Source organism: Brassica oleracea, chromosome C9, assembly GCF_000695525.1.
Source record: "Brassica oleracea var. oleracea cultivar TO1000 chromosome C9, BOL, whole genome shotgun sequence".
NCBI lineage: Eukaryota > Viridiplantae > Streptophyta > Magnoliopsida > Brassicales > Brassicaceae > Brassica > Brassica oleracea.
The window spans coordinates 22,116,563-22,132,948 of record NC_027756.1 but is presented as its reverse complement, the minus strand read 5'-3'; the positions used below and the strand labels follow the sequence as shown (position 1 = coordinate 22,132,948).

The 16,386-nt window shown below is 36.8% G+C and overlaps 3 protein-coding genes across 3 annotated transcripts; 2 read left to right on the top strand and 1 right to left on the bottom strand.

Moving 5' to 3' along the window:
• Positions 1 to 7,241: 7,241 nt before the first annotated feature.
• LOC106312899 (26S proteasome non-ATPase regulatory subunit 10) lies at positions 7,242 to 8,788 on the top strand. Its single transcript, XM_013750583.1, has 5 exons — positions 7,242 to 7,527; positions 7,723 to 7,855; positions 8,065 to 8,189; positions 8,266 to 8,412; positions 8,507 to 8,788. The coding sequence occupies exons 1-5, from the start codon at positions 7,330 to 7,332 to the stop codon at positions 8,636 to 8,638; spliced, it is 735 nt and encodes a 244-aa protein (XP_013606037.1). The 5' UTR covers positions 7,242 to 7,329; the 3' UTR covers positions 8,639 to 8,788.
• Positions 8,789 to 8,905: 117 nt separating this feature from the next.
• LOC106312898 lies at positions 8,906 to 9,792 on the top strand. Its single transcript, XM_013750582.1, has 4 exons — positions 8,906 to 9,146; positions 9,228 to 9,317; positions 9,408 to 9,504; positions 9,605 to 9,792. The coding sequence occupies exons 1-4, from the start codon at positions 8,963 to 8,965 to the stop codon at positions 9,741 to 9,743; spliced, it is 510 nt and encodes a 169-aa protein (XP_013606036.1). The 5' UTR covers positions 8,906 to 8,962; the 3' UTR covers positions 9,744 to 9,792.
• A 31-nt stretch (positions 9,793 to 9,823) lies between these two features.
• LOC106312897 (MO25-like protein At2g03410) lies at positions 9,824 to 11,395 on the bottom strand. The gene has a single exon (XM_013750581.1). The coding sequence runs from the start codon at positions 10,879 to 10,881 to the stop codon at positions 9,847 to 9,849; it is 1,035 nt and encodes a 344-aa protein (XP_013606035.1). The 5' UTR covers positions 10,882 to 11,395; the 3' UTR covers positions 9,824 to 9,846.
• Between the last annotated feature and the right edge of the window lie 4,991 nt (positions 11,396 to 16,386).

Sequence of the window (16,386 nt, the reverse complement as noted above, 5' to 3'; positions counted from 1 at the left end):
GTTGTTTTGAAATTTTAGATGCAACTTTTGTTAATGCAAGAAACAAGAACTTGATATGTATTTTAAGTGAGTGCAAATGATTTTGTCCATAATTATATGTATATTATATACTTTTGAGCAATAAGAATCATTAATATAAATATTTTGAATAAAATGAGAGAAATAAACTAGAAATATAGAGTTAAGTATACTTATGTTTGGTTATCTTCGGATATCCATCCGGGTTCGGATTCAGATATTGCTCGAACTGGTGAAATACGTAATTTGTTTTGTTGTTCTAATTAGATGATTTTTAGACCGAGCTGGTGAACATATACTAGACAAACATTTATATTTTGAGTCTGCACTTATATTTTATAACAACTTGATATATTAGATTTGAACACTAACCTGTTAATATAGTTTGCCGGTGATTTTTTTTCAAAATTTTAATTCTCAGATATGTATAAGGAGTGAAACTAATTTTTACAAATGTTCATTTTTTTTCTAATTGACACTTATGTGATTCACTGAATTCATAAAAGAAGTTAAAAAAAAAAACTTAACTCATATCAATTAAACAAAGACGAGAATGAAAGCACAATTCTATAGATGTAGAAAATGAAATCACTTATATGGAGTCAATAGTAAACAAATCGAGAGCAGAAAACCTAATCCCCTTTCGTCATTATACAATCGATGTTGCCTATTTGATTTTGGTGATTTGTGTCAGCCGTAAAATTTAATTTCTTTTTGTGCATATGAAGTCTTAAAAATAACTAAAATGAGATGTAATATGTTAACTATTCAACAACGATGATATATTTAAGAGATCAATATTTGTATTCATCATTTCATAATCGATAAAAATTATCGTGTTGCAAAATATTAAAATCATTTCATAAACAAACATTATTATAAGAAATCACCCACACATGCGCGCATATTATCATCTAGTTAAATTATTATATAACATGCCAAAACAAGCATATTATTATATTTTCCATAAAGGTTGCATGTCTATATGGTATAAACCTTTAATTCATACCACTGTTGGTCCATTTGGTTTGTCTGAATTTAACACCATCATGCATATGTAATTAATTGAAAAGTTGTTTTTGCAAAACAATAGGTCAATATTCTAAATGCAAACACAAAGCATGATGCCAAATTCAGAGTGTAAATAACACATATTTAACAATGACTTAATAATACAGTCAATGTAAGAAAAACCCCAATAACATATGCATTAGTTTTTTTTTTCTGGTGAATTCTTTGAGTTTGGTTGTCAATCACTTTCACATCAAGATTTTAGTTAGACATAGCAACATTTAACCCATCAACAAGAGAGATTTAAAAATGTATATTGTAGTTCTGCCGAAATATTCCCCAAGAAGCCTATCAAAAGCTCATGACGCAAAATCTGTAGAAAATACAGACACCAAAAGCTCAAGTAACAACAGCTATAAAAAAAAAAAGAGAACTGGAAAAAGACCTTTCAGCTGCAATGGAGAAATTTTAAGGAGAAAAAAAGTGAGCAAACAATTAAGTAAAAAGAGAAAATGTATCTTTTGGCACTCATAATTCATGATTTGAATTTGTTGTCAACATGCAGAACATATTGTTTACATCATTCAATTTCAATTCGTGAACTTCTAGGTCAGGAAAAAAATGGAAACACAAAAGTCATGTCATCACTCTTACAAGTATATTATTATTATTTTCTTGTTATGGAAGTTATTATACTATAAATATAAAACAAGAAGAAAAAGGAGAACAACACAACACACAAAAATGCAAGGCAATCATTTTTCCTATGTGTTATTAAAAAAACAAAATACAGTAAATTTTTTTTTTTACAAAACAAGAATTATCATGAACAACTGATATGCAACCATAACTATATAAACTAAAGGACAAGATAATTAGATTAAGGCTCGGACTGGTAACGACTGTTGGTTTAAGCTTTAGATCTTTGGTCGTAGAGATTCAGACTATAAAAACCGTGAATGGTACTAAAGGCTATCGAGTTAATGTCTGTTATTTTATATATGAACAATTGTTATTAAAAATGAATAGAAAGTGTGAAGAAGCATCCTGATGCGGTACAGCCATAATCGTAGCCATCATCATTCTCATCCTCGATGCTATCAACACCACAAGATGCTTCTAAAGAAATGATCCATAGCTCATTTTTGAATTTACAATACGAAGAGCCGGGAGATTCTGAAAATAAATGTTAAAACAGTTATTTACTGTAAATTAGTATACAAAAAAAACGAGGCAAGAAGACTTTACTTACTATGATTTAATGACCAAAAGAAACTTCTCAACCACGTCTGAACAAGATGGATTAGACTGGGAGTGGATCATCCATGTTAGCCCAGACATGTTAGAACCTTCAACCGATCTTGAAGAAACGAGAGTTTTAGGCTTCCAAGGTATCGTTGGAGTAATTTTAAAGAAGGAATCAGGTCCTTCTTTAATGTCAGCAAAATATTTCGTAACCAAACCTTCCAAACTTGGAAAGACTCTGCATTTGTAAGAACTGGAAGTAATACAATTTTAATATGAATTAATCAAGTGTGAAACGTAGAATAAATAATTACCATTTCCAAGGAGAACAAGCTTTATGCAACCACCAACAAAGTATGTTTTGAAAAGATCAGAAATGCGGTTATTCAGTGCTTTTTTTGTTTTGCCATGAAAGTGATTCAAGATTCCCTGGAAAAGAACATTTTATTTAAATTGTTGCGAGAGAGAGAGAGAGAGAGAGATAGAGAGAGAGAGAGTACCCCATGTAAACCTCTGAGACCATCAGCATTGGTGAACCTCACTTCTCGATTCCCAATGCTCCTATTATTATTATTTTAATTTCGTTTTTCGTTTCATTTAAAAAAAATTTAATATTCGTTTAATTGCGGGCTGCCACGTGGTGTGGGGCCCGCAGAACAGTAACAATACGGGGTTTTCCCAGCGACTTCGCACGACGCGGATTCAACACTATTGAAATATTTTAATATTTGTTTTTGTCGAAAACTGTGTGAACTTTTGCTAAGACCCTTCAATGCTGATGCCCTGATGAAAAGGGTGACCGGGGGAATATATGTATATCCTCTGAGGTGAGAACATACGAGTTTTTCATTGTTTCTTGCTAATTCAAATTCTGAATCAAACTAAAAAAAATTATTGATTGAATAAAAATATAAAATTACCCTGATGAACGACGGTGATTTCACTTTCGAGGCTTCTTTGTCTAAGAGATTTGGGGGAATTAGATTCCGAGAAAACCTGTGAAAAATTTGTTGCATTGGTATAGAAAAGATTAAAAAAAATCAAAGAATGGTATTCACATGTGAAGAAATCCTTTAAAAACAAAAGAATAGTTAATGTCTACTAATTTATATCTGAACAGTTGTTATTAAAAATAAAAATTATATTAATTTCATTATTTTTTTTTTGTTTTAATGGTACTTTTAATTATACTTTATGTATGCATTAGGTTATAGATTTATCAAATTTTTAATATGATAACTTTTTAAGAATTATTATTTTAGATATTAATAATAAAATTTTGAAAGGCGGTAGGCAATATCGATATTAAATAACAAGAAAAAGTAGATTATTAATTCATTAAAAGGTTTTTTATAATGTAATTGATATATATTTATATTAATATTATAGTGATAATCAAAGAAAAAAAATATTTTTACGAAAGAAAAATACGTTTTGTTTTCAAATTCATATTTACAAGGCTTTAGCAAAATATAAAGGAAATAAAAGAGGTAACTAAATATTGACTGAACATTTTGGAGGGGGTCAATGTTACAAAAAATCTTAGTTGGAGAAAAGAAAAACTGTTAAAACTCTCAAGCCTTCTAAAGCCTTGAAAGTTTGAGCACCAATTGCAACCATAGTTTTTGTTGAGATTCTTGAAAGAGTAGATTGTTTATATATGTGTATTTTACATAAGAAAACTTATAAAGAAAAATTAAAAACATAAATGATATATTTATTTTCTAAAGATAAAATATCCTACTCAAGTGTGCAAATCATATTTCAGTTATTACTGATTGACAAAATATTCAAAATAATACAATATTTCAATAGTCTCCGTAAAATGAAAGTATACAAATTTTGTACAATGTTCCACTTGAACCAAAACTTTAATTGTCCATGTCGTGTTCAAATTTTATCTGTTTTTTTTCTCCAAGTTCATCAATTCATAGGTTTCATCAATTTTGTTGATTTGATATAGTCTGGTTGTTGATCATTAAAATAGTCAAGATCATTAAAAGTATTGGAAATTTTGAGATTGTAAGAATCATCAAGACTTTTGAAATCATCAAACTCATATACATTTTGTTATCCATGTTTGTTTCATCAATTGAATTCATCAGTTTTATTGGGTTCATTGGTCTTTTTTTGTTTGACTGGTTTTATCAATCTTACTGTTTTCTCGGATTTTGATTTTGTCACATTCACTAGTTTTTGAATTTTCTTTTGTCTAGTTTAATCACCATCTTCCGAATCATCACCATCTTCAGCATCAATATCTTCAGCATCAAAAAGTCATACCAGAAACAACTTAGCTGGTGGACAATAGAATGATTTGACTATGTTCCATATCTTTGATGTGTAGGCATGCATATGTTCTCCAAAACTATTTATCTCAATCACACTAGTTTGTTTCTGCCTGAGATATTTCCGTCTCTAGATTCCCTCTCTTTCCCTCCAAATGAAATAGAATTTCAGATGTAATCCAATGACCATTATTGCATGATTTCATTTCAGTTTATTTTTCTACTACTAGAAAACCCAACAAAATCACTCCAAAACCATCAAACTTGCTCCTTCAATGTCCCACCACCACACTGCAATATATAAATCCAAAAGGGGAATGAAGTAATGGAACAGAGAAACTAGAAGGGGTGACCTGAGAACACATAACTCCATAGTTTCAATGGATATTTTAAAGAAACTAAAGGATTTGTGTTTTCATGACACTCCTTTGAGATTTAACCACTTGTTGTTCTTCTCCTATCTAGGGTCGGGCCTGGCAATTACCGGCTCAGAAGCAAAATAATATTTTTGGCCCATTACTTTTTTAAAAAAATGAAGATGCTAAAATGTGGCAAATGTGTTCGAACCCGGCCCACTTTAGATAATATAATGCATCATTACCGCTAGTCCAAAGACTATCTTCTAATTTTTTGGCCCTCAAAATAAATAACTATAGTCCACCTAGGGGTGGGCGTTCGGGTACCCATTCGGGTTCGGTTCGGATCTAATCGGGTTTCGGGTTTTCGGGTTTTCAGGTTTAAAGATTTCAGTCCCATTCGGGTATTTCTAAATTTCGGTTCGGATTCGGTTCGGATCTTTGCGGGTTCGGTTCGGGTTCGGATAACCCATTTAAATTATTTTTAAAATTTTAATATTCATTATATGCTTAAAACTTCACAAAATCAATAAATCAAAATAATATATTACATATAAATTTGTATAATATACGTCAAAATACCTAAAATTAACATATAAATTGGTTTGATTTAAATATTCGGATTGAAAATCAATAGATATTTCAAGCATTTTGGTGTTTTGAATATATTTTAGCTATTTTAGACATTTACTTTTGATTATTTATGTATATTTTTAAGTATTTTAGACAACTATAAAGTATCTTATATATTTTGGATGTTTTTAATATATATTAAATTTAAAAATAAGTAATATATTTAGGTATATAAATCTATTTCGGTTACATTCGGGTACCCGAGATACTTCGGTTCTGGTCGGGTTCGGTTTCGGTTCTTTAGATACCAAAATTTTGAACCCGTTCGGATATTTAATCAATTTCAGTTCGGGTTTGGTATTACTTTTTCGGATCGGGTTCGGTTTGGTTCTTCGGATCCGGGTTTTTTGCCCAGCCCTAAGTCCACCCTTGAAGCACATGCTTCACCTGCCTCTACTCAGGCCCGGTCCTGCTCCTATCCATACATTACATAAATGATACTCCATATATAATATACACCGTTTCATCTTCGTTTTTGTTCACCTCTTCACAACACCTTCCAGATTAGGATCCGACTAGTAACCATTCTGGAAACAAGATGAACGAATAGGAAATGAACATAGAGAACAAGACTTAATGATGCTAACGCCAATTTTAAATTCACCTCTCTTCTTGTTACTAATCAAAATACCACATATATTAATAATAAAATAGATTAATTTTATTTAAAAAAATATGAAATAATTGAAAAAAAATAATAACGCCAATTTTAATGATGCTAACGCCACAAACTAAACCCTAAACTTTAAATCTATACCCTAAACCCTAAATCCAAATCTTAAACCCTAAACCCAAACCCTATATCCTAAACTCAATTCATAGACTCTAAACTCAATTCATAGACTCTAAACTCAAACCATATATCCAAACCTAATCCCTACACCCTAAATTCAAATCGTAAACCCTGAACTCAAATCTTATATCCTAAAGGTTTGGGTTAATGTTGATGTTGTTTCTTTAGGGTTTAAGATTTGGGTTTAGAGTCTAGGTTTGGGTTTAGGATCTAGGGTTTGAGTTTAAGGTCTAGGGTTTGGGTTTAGAGTGTACGGTTTGGGTTTATGGTTTAAGATTTGGGTTTAATATATAGGGTTTGGGTTTAGGGTTTAGAGTTTGAGTTTAGAATTTAGGGTTTAGGGTTTAGATTTAAGGTTTAGGGTTTAGAATTTAAGATTTAGGGTTTAGTTAGTGGCGTTAGCGTCATTAAAATGAGCTTCATTATTTTTTTTCAATTATTTTAGATTTTTTTTTACAAAATAATATATTTTATTATTAATTTATATAACATTTTGATTGGTAATAAGAGGGGAGATGAATTTAAAGGTTCACCTTAGGGGTGAACCTAAGTTTTGTTCATGAATAAAATAGTAGAGATGAAAATGAATGGTTGTTCCTTCTCAAATTTAATAAGGAATCATTTTGTTTTTTTTTTATTTTTCTACAAAAAAAAAAGAATAAGAAAGAATGAGAAGGAAAAATTATTCTTCGTGAATGGTGATTTTTTTTAAGAAAAGACGGGAAATGCATTATTTTTCATCGTTCATAAGTCACCATTGTTTAGGTAAAGTTTTGGGCTCACAACAAATAATAAGTTTTTGTGACCCTATTTGGGCTCTCAACTTATAAGCCCATATGAAACACGTTAAAAGCCTGCTATTGATTATTGTTTTTTATTAAAGGAAATGATTTGAGAGTTTAGAACAGAATCGAATCACTTATTAGGTCTTCTTCTCTGACAACGAAACGAAACCAAGCTTTAATCAAATCTTGGACAAGAAGCCATGGAAGTTGAAACCGATGATACGAAGGGACAAGAGCCGAAGCAAATTAGAGACGAAGAACTATTCAAAGCGGCGGAATCTGGCGATTCTTCGGTGTTCATGTCTTTATCTCCTCAACAGCTCGCGAAATCTCTCAGTTTCAGAAACGAAGACGGTCGCTCCCTCCTCCATGTCTCAGCTTCTTTCGGCCATTCTCAGGTTTGTTTCCTTTACCTTCATGTACTAAAATCTATAGTTAGACAGAAGCATAGCTTATTTTGATTATTCATGTAGTCAAGTTGAGTTATTGTAGCTGCATTATTGATTGTGTTGTTGCAATTTTGTTAGCGACTTGAGTTCTAGAAAGGAGAACTTTTTTTAGATATTAAAAGCTTATGGATGTGGAATATGCAGATAGTGAAGTTGCTATCAAGTGTAGATGAGTCAAAGACTGTTATCAATAGTAAGGATGATGAAGGATGGGCTCCTCTTCATTCTGCTACTAGCATCGGCAAGGCCGAGCTCGTTGAAATCTTATTGACTAGAGGTTTGTGTTTCAATCTTGTTAGCTTCCTTTATATAAGTTGTGTGATCTTTCTCATTAGATTCAAGCTCTACCTGAATGCTTGCTTAGCTCTTGTCTCAGCCACTGTAGTTAGATAGATTTGTTGCATATAAGAGTTATATGTTAAAGTCTGTTCTTCTTCTACTCATTAACGTTTTAAATTATTCTTCATTTGTTTTTTGTGTGCTCAGGTGCTGATGTGAATGTCAAAAACAATGGTGGTCGCACTGCTCTTCACTATGCTGCTAGCAAGGGATGGTTAGAGATCGCTCAGCTTTTACTAACACATGGCGCAAAGATAAACATCACGGACAAGGTTGTGTAGCTTATTGTCCTTCAATAACATAAGCTTCACTTTACACATAATACATATATGTTATGGTGATTTTCAGGTGGGTTGCACTCCGCTTCATAGAGCAGCAAGCACTGGTAAGACTGAAGTTTGTGAGTTTTTGATAGAGGAAGGAGCAGAGATTGATGCTATGGATAAAATGGGCCAAACTCCACTCATGCATTCCGTGATCTGTGATGACAGACAAGTAATTTTCCAAATCTCACATATGACTTTGAAGCATATTTTTCTCTAAAAGTACTCTAAAAAAATATTTTTTCGCTGTGTGTTCCATGGACCAGGTTGCGTTTCTTCTTGTAAGACATGGTGCAGATGTTGATGTAGAAGACAAGGAAGGCTACACCGTTCTAGGCCGAGCTTCCAACGATTTCAGACCAGCACTTATTGATGCTGCCAAGGCTATGCTTGAATGATATGCTTACTCTAAAACAGTAGAACATAAAAAGGATTGTTCTTTATTTGTTCAAGTTTGCTAGATTTTTCTGCTTTTATCTAAAAGAAAAATGTTTATCAATTTATGCTCTTCTCTAGAAATTTTTTTAGCAATAAATCTCCAATTAATTGCTCTTTTCCTTAAATTGAGAAGCCTTGGAGACTTGAAAATAAGTGAGAAAATTATTTTTTAATTATTATTTAAATGGAAAATATATATATTTCTGAAAAAATGCTTTTAGCTCTTCCCTTCCTTCTTATCTCTTAAGAAGTCATTTACCATCCTCACAAAAAAATCTAACGCAATGATGCAAACCAAAATCTCTAGTTTCTCTCGGCCATGCTTCACTCTCCATGAAACAAGAGCAGTTCATCAACCTCTTGTCTCCATGGCTTTACCATCATCGCCATCACCGTTTAAGCACCTTCTCTGCAAGTCCACCTTCCCTCTCGCTGCCTCACTCACCCTTCTCCTCTCTCCATGCACCGGTAATCCTCAATCTTCCACTCATTCAATACTTTATGTCTGTATCATCGATCACAGTTTGTATATATTCGGATCTTGCTCAGCTGAAGCAGGCTTAATGTCGGGAAGTCCCGGCATAGAATCAGTTCCTGGTCCCGAATTACCAAAGCTCGAGTTCCTTGAACGTTTCAATGGTACTAATCTTTCAAATTCTTGATATTCTTTTAAGACAAAACTGTTTTGTCTCTCTCTCTGCTTCAAGAAAAAATGCTTCTTAATTGCAGCTAAAAACCAGAAGTTCTACGCTGAAAATGATTCCAGATTCAAAGAATCTCCAATTCTCAAGAAGCTACTCGAGAACTCCAAACTAAACAAAGAAAAGTAAGTAAAAAAACTCTCATCATTTGAATCCATTCATACAGAGCCAAAACTGTGAAACAAGGGCATGTTACATTGGTTTTGTTGTGTCTGATTGTTTTAGGAATGAAAGAGCGATACAAGACAAGTATTGTCTAAGAGGAGCAGAATGGGGAGTCGGAGACTGTTCAACCACTGGAATGACAGATGAAGAAAAAGAACAATTCATCACAATGTTGAAGAAGAAGACTGGCATTGAATAAAAACTTTCGAAAATCACATTATGCATTTAGCGTTTTGAGAACGTGAATCTATGCTAAAATGCAATACAAAACATGACAAAAACAAACGTTGACAACATCATCATCATTCACTTAGCTTAAGAGAAAGCGATGCAATCTCACCCACAACCAGTAACTTATCAGCTTCAAACCCTTCATCTTCCTTCTCAGGCTTCAAATCAGCAAACAACCGAAGAATCTTGTTCCGATTCGCGACGAGAATCGCCACAATGTCCTCTGGTTTCCTCTCGTTCGCCACAAACAGCTTGAAGATATGAAAGGCCTCTAGCTGAATGTTCTTGGTCGGTTCTCTGAGTAGATTCATCATAATCCTCAAATGATCCAAACTGCTCACATACCTCACCATCACACCCGAGTTGGACCGGTCCATCAACACATCTCCCAAGAGCTTCGAAGCTTGTCTCTTCGTGAAGTAGCTCCCTTTCTCCAACAGCCTCGTGTTGTACTCCGCGAAAAACCACTCGTAGTTCTTGGCAAGGTACTCTGATACCGTGGACTTGTGCCTGGTCAAAAGCTCCCGGAAGATCTTGCTCGCGTCTGTAGCTACATCGAAATACGGAAGCTGGACATAGTCGAAGAATCTTTGGAGGTTCTTCGACTCGAGGATGTACTTGGCAACAACCTGATGACGAACGCATTCTTTGAGCATCCCTGTGTAATGCAATGCCAAATGGTGGTCTCGGCCGATTCCTTCGACTAACGTGTCGATCACATCGAGATTCGATTCGAGATACTCAGAAGCAACGAGTCGGCTTCCGACTTGTTGCTTCTGAAGATTAGCTACGATCTGCGTGGCGTCTTTCCTCGCCTCTAGGTCAAGTTTCGAAAGAGACTTGATCAAGGGGCGAAGCGTGTCTTCTCTGAAAAACTCTTGCGTCAGCGAGAGACACGCTTCGGCAACAGGCTCGGCTTCGCTGTTTCCATACAAGATCGATTTCAATTCCCTAATGTTCCTGCAGATCTCCGGACATATCCCTAACCGTTTAGAGTGTTTCATGTCGGTTTCTTGGTTTTCGTTTTCCGACAAGGCGATGAGATCTCGTGTCTGACGAACGATTTCTCCAGGAGAACGAGGCTTATGTTTGAAGAGACCTTTCATCCTATTGCTTCCATTGACGTTCCCTAGGTTACCGCTGAAACTGCTAAGCTTTCCGCTGAATGTGATGCTGACTTCATCGTCGTAGGAGGTGGTGGAGACGCGTAGATGGCTCCCTGTACGGTGGTGCTTTGACGACGGAGAGACATCGGAGCCTCCGTGACGCCAAGCACCACCGATCTTGGAGACACACGCACCTATTGTTTCCCCTTGGGTTTAAACAGCAATCAAAAAAATTCAAAAGCACACAGACAAGTAATCTCTATCTATATATCTCTTTCTAAGGTTTTCTTTAAGGGTTTGCTGCTAAATCAACATTGTTTCTCTGAAATCTACAAAGGAGAGAAGATGGATGAACAAGGAAAAAAAGAGACAGCGCTATAATTGGGGTCTTGATGGGCTAATTTTGCCGCGCGGATTTTTCGGTGTTGTTTGTTTTAAGAATATCTTTGGTGTCTTAATTAAGATTAAATCCTTGTTTTATTCTGTAATATATTCAACGATTATTATGCGTGCCCGTGAAGTTATATAACGGATTTGGTCAAACATAAACTAAATATATTTGACTAACAATATATGTATATACATAGAATCCATATACATATATCTTCAATTGTTGTGTATAATAAAAAAGACCATGTTAAATATACTAATCTACGGAAATATTGGAGAAAAAGATAAAAAATAGGCATAAACTGGGTCATATACATTGGTCTTTATGCTTAAAGCCCAATAAGAGTTGGAAAGGATAATTGATTTAGTGGCTGTGAGTTCAGCAAATAAGAAAGACAATTGCAGACTTTGCAGTGGTAAGACAATTAGGCTTGATTCCCAGCCCCTTTCATTTTTTTAAAACAAGCTGAGAGTCTCGTCGGCATTTCCGTTATGGGTGTATGAGAATGGTCATTAAAGACTCGACGTGCATTACTTGTATCACCACACTTGACATACGTACATAAGAGATGTCACCAGGCGTACTCTATGCCAGTCTTGATCAAACAACCATTGAACCACTTCCCTTTTTGTAAAACACCGAGCTTCACACACTGGACTTCCTTCCTCCTTGTGAGATCCTTTTGATGGTTCTCCTCAGTGGGTGCGTGTGAGGAGTTTCCTTCCTTCGGTCTTGTCAACTGAGTGGAGTGGATTTCTGTGGCAATGCGTGTTGAGGCCTGAGGGTGCATCCGCCTCTCATTGTGTTCTATGTCTTCCAATGGTCGATGAGAGGTGGCAATATGTTCGTCTCTTTGCCCAATAAATGCATTAGCGTGCTCTGACCTTGACGGTGTCTTTGCGGCAGTGGCTTCCCCAGTTTGGAAGTTTGTCTGGGTTAGTTGCTAATCTTTTTTGAGGCGGGCACCGGGAGTGGGCCAAATCTATCGGTTTGATCTAACGGATGCTGTTGAATAATGCATTGAATATGTTGGGCCTTAGTCTTTTGAGACCCACTAGTGTTAGGGTTTTCCGGGACACAACTATATATATTTTGTGCCTCCTCTAAACCTAGTTAGCAGCCGTAGAGAAACTAGATCTGATCTTCTTGTAGACAGATCTCTGTAATTCCTCCATCAATAAAATCTCTCTTTGCCCGTGGACGTAGCCGTTAGGGGTGAACCACGTTAAATTTCTGTGTCTTTCTTTATTGTTTATCCATCTGTTAATCTCTATCTTCTCACATCCGTCACAACAAACTTGTATCAGAACTTCGGGTTGAATCTGGTGAGAAGATGTCTGGGATGAATATGAAGATCGACAAGTTTACTGGAACGAACAGTTTCAGTCTCTGGCAAATCAAGATGAAGGCGTTGCTGAAGCAACAAGGTCTTTGGGCACCGTTGTCAGGGAAGAAGGTTGAACCTATTACTACTGAGATGGAGGTTACTGAAGAGGAGGCGTATTCAACAATTTTGTTGTGTCTGGCAGATGAGATCATCATCGAAATTCAGCAAATGTTGCATCTCCAGAGGTTCGCAAGGAAGATATGGACAAGTTGTGGCATATGAGGCTTGGACATATGGGCGAGCGTGGGATGCAGAGTCTGTCGAAGCAGGATCTTCTTTGACTCCAAGATCATCTTGATAGTCTAAATTCCATCTTGTTGGATCTGAAAAATATTGATGTCAAGGTGGAAGATGAGGATGCATCACTGATTTTGTTGGTATCACTACCAAACTCCTATGAAAACTTTGTTCAATCATTCATAAGGAGTAAGGATACAGTGAGTTTGGAGGAAGTCAGGTCAGCACTTCATAGCAGGGAGTTGCGACACAAGACATCTGGTTCTGGTACAGACGACCAAGCTTATGGGTTGTTTGTAGGTGGCGGAAAGAACTTTGGAAAAGGCTAGAAGTCGAAAGACAAAAGGTCATTTTCAAAGGGTCCTAAACCAACTGATATTTGCAATTACTGCAAAGAGAAAGGACATTGGAAATCTGATTGTCCTAAGAAGAAGAAGCAGACTGGTTCCGCTGCGGTAGCCGAGAATGAGGCTAATCTGATGAAGATATTGCGCTGGTTGCTCATGGAAAAACACATTCTAGAGATGTGTGGGTCCTGGACACAGGCGCATCTTATCATATGTGTCCAAGGAGAGAATGATTCTCAGAGTATGAGGCAGTGACTGATGGCAAGATCAAGATGGCGAATGACTTTGCTTGCGATATTGTATGAATCAGTTCTATTAAGCTCAGGACACATGATGATAGAGTCTGCACTTTGACTGGAGTTAGACATGTTCCATCTATGTCCAAGAACTTGATCTCAGTTAGTCTTTTGGATAGCAGAGGTTTCAAGTATTCAGGTGGAGAAGGAGTTCTGAGTGTCTACAGAGGTTCAAATGTGATTCTCAGAGGTTTCATTCATGGTACTTTGTATTTGCTGGAAGGTTCTACGGTTTCAAGTTCAGCAAATGTTGCATCTCCAGAGGTTCGCAAGGAAGATATGGACAAGTTGTGGCATATGAGGCTTGGACATATGGGCGAGCGTGGGATGCAGATTCTGTCGAAGCATGATCTTCTTTGTGGTCATAAGACCAAGAGCCTTGAGTTCTGTGAGCACTGTGTGTTTGGAAAGCTGTACAGAAAGAAGTTTCCTAAGGTTGTTCATAAAACAAAAGTCACGCTGGATTACATCCATTCATATTGTTGGGGTCCCTCCAAGGTGGAGTCGCTGAAGGGTCACAGGTATTTCGTGTCCATGATTGATGACTATTCGAGGAAGACTTGGATAACATTCATGAAGCACAAAAGTGAAGCTTTCAACAGCTTCAAGGAGTGGAAGATACTGGTGGAGAATCAAACTGAGAATACGATTAAGAGGCTTCGTATTGATACTGGTCTGGAATTCTGTTCAACAGAGTTCAATCAGTTTTGTAAGGATGCAGGGATTTCTAGGCATCATACAATCAGGTATACACCACAGCAGAATGGTGTAGCAGAGAGAATGAACCAGACATTGCTGGAGAGAGCGAGGTGCATGCTTTCTAATGCTGGTTTAGAGAAGAGGTTTTGGGCTGAGGCAGTGAACATGGCTTGTTATTTGATCAATCTTGGACCGCATATAGGGATCGAGTGTCGAATACTTAATGAGGTCTGTCAGGCAGATCTGCTGATTATTCTATTCTGAGAGTCTTTGGTTGCACGGTTTACTATCATGTTAATGAAGGAAAGCTGGAACCAAGAGCGAAGAATTGAGTGTTTATGGGCTATGGAGATGGTGTAAAGGGATACAGAGTTTGGTCTCCATCTGAGAAACGGGTTGTTATGAGCAGGAACGTTGTGTTTGATGAGAGTTCTATGTTCAAAGTTTCAGCTGAGTCCATTTCAGAAGCAGAGCAGCAGGATGTTGACAAACAGGTGGAGCTGCAGGAAGTGCAGTCAGACTACCCAGGATCAACCGATCCAGTGTCAGGGAGCGATCGATCTACGCCAGACACAGGATTGGGTGATGGCAGAGATCTTCGATCGATGTCCGACAACCCGAGATCGATCGAGAGTGCTATTGGCGATAGTAGCACGTCAGGATCTGGAGTTGGAGCAATTTGATGTGAAGACTGCTTTTCTTCATGGAAAGCTTGAGGAGGAGATCTATATGACTCAGCATGAGGGTTTTCTATTTCCTGGTAAAGAAGATCATGTGTGCAAGTTGAGGAAGTCGTTGTATGGACTTAAGCAGTCTCCTAGACAGTGGTAAAAGAGGTTTGACAGCTATATGGTCAAGTTGGGCTACGACAGGAGTCCTTATGATTGTTGTGTCTACATGAGCAAGGTGGAGGATGAGTCATATATCTACCTGGTGCTGTATGTAGACGACATGCTGATAGCTGCCAAGAAGAAGTGTTATGTTCAGAAGCTGAAAGAACTACTGAGTTATGAGTTTGAGATGAAAGATTTGGGTGCTGCGAGGAAGATTCTAGGAATGGAGATCTTCAGGGATAGGACGAAGAAGAAGATGTTCTTGTCACAAAAGGCCTACATTGAAAAGGTCTTGAAAAGATTCAGGATGCTTAATGTTAAGCCTATTGATACTCTATGTGCTACAAATTTTCATCCTACCATGAGTGATGAAATGTCTGAAGGAGAAATCGATTATATGTCACGTGTTCCTTATGCTAGTGATATAGGAAGTTTGATGCATGATATGGTTTGTACAAGACCAGATCTTGCACACGCAGTCAGTGTTGTGAGTATGTTCATGGTTCAGCCACGAAAAGAGCACTGGATCGCTGTGAAGAGGATTTTTCGGTACCTTAAGGGTACATCTGATATTGGTCTTGTCTATGGAGACAGGGATCTGAGACTGGTTACTGGGTATTCCGATTCGGATGGAGATGTGGACAGCAGAAGATCTATGACTGGTTACGTATTTACTTTGGGTGGTTCTGTTGTGAGCTGGAAGGCGACTTTGCAGTCGACATTGACTTTATCTACAACTGAGGCAGAGTATATGGCATTGACAGAAGCTGCTAAGGAGGCAATATGGTTGAGAGGATTGGTCAGTGATCTTGGTCTTCATCATGATCAGGCTACTGTGTTTTGCGATAGCTTAAGTGATATCTGCTTAGCCAAGGATCAGGTTCATCATGAGAGAACCAAGCATATCGATGTAAGATACCACTTTCTGAGAGATGAGAAGAGTATTGAAGTGAAGAAGGTAGGAACAGTAAGAAGGTAGGAACAGCTGATAATCCTGCGGATATGTTCACTAAGCCGGTTCCTCATAGCAAGTTCAAGTATTGTCTTGATTTGCTAAACATCTCAAGCTGTTAAATCTGGCCCTGATGGGCGTTTGGCACTGAGGGGCATCTGGCTCGAAGAGAGCATCTGGCCCAAGTGAGGGCATCTGGCTCTGATGAGCATCTGGTCCGATGGGACATCTGACATTTGAGTTCGACGGAACATCTGAGCAAAGAGAGAGTCTGGTACATTTGTATTCTGAGCACGAAGAAGTGCATTCTGGTACATCTGATTATGGAGGATTCAAGTCAAGGTGGAGATTTGTTGAATAATG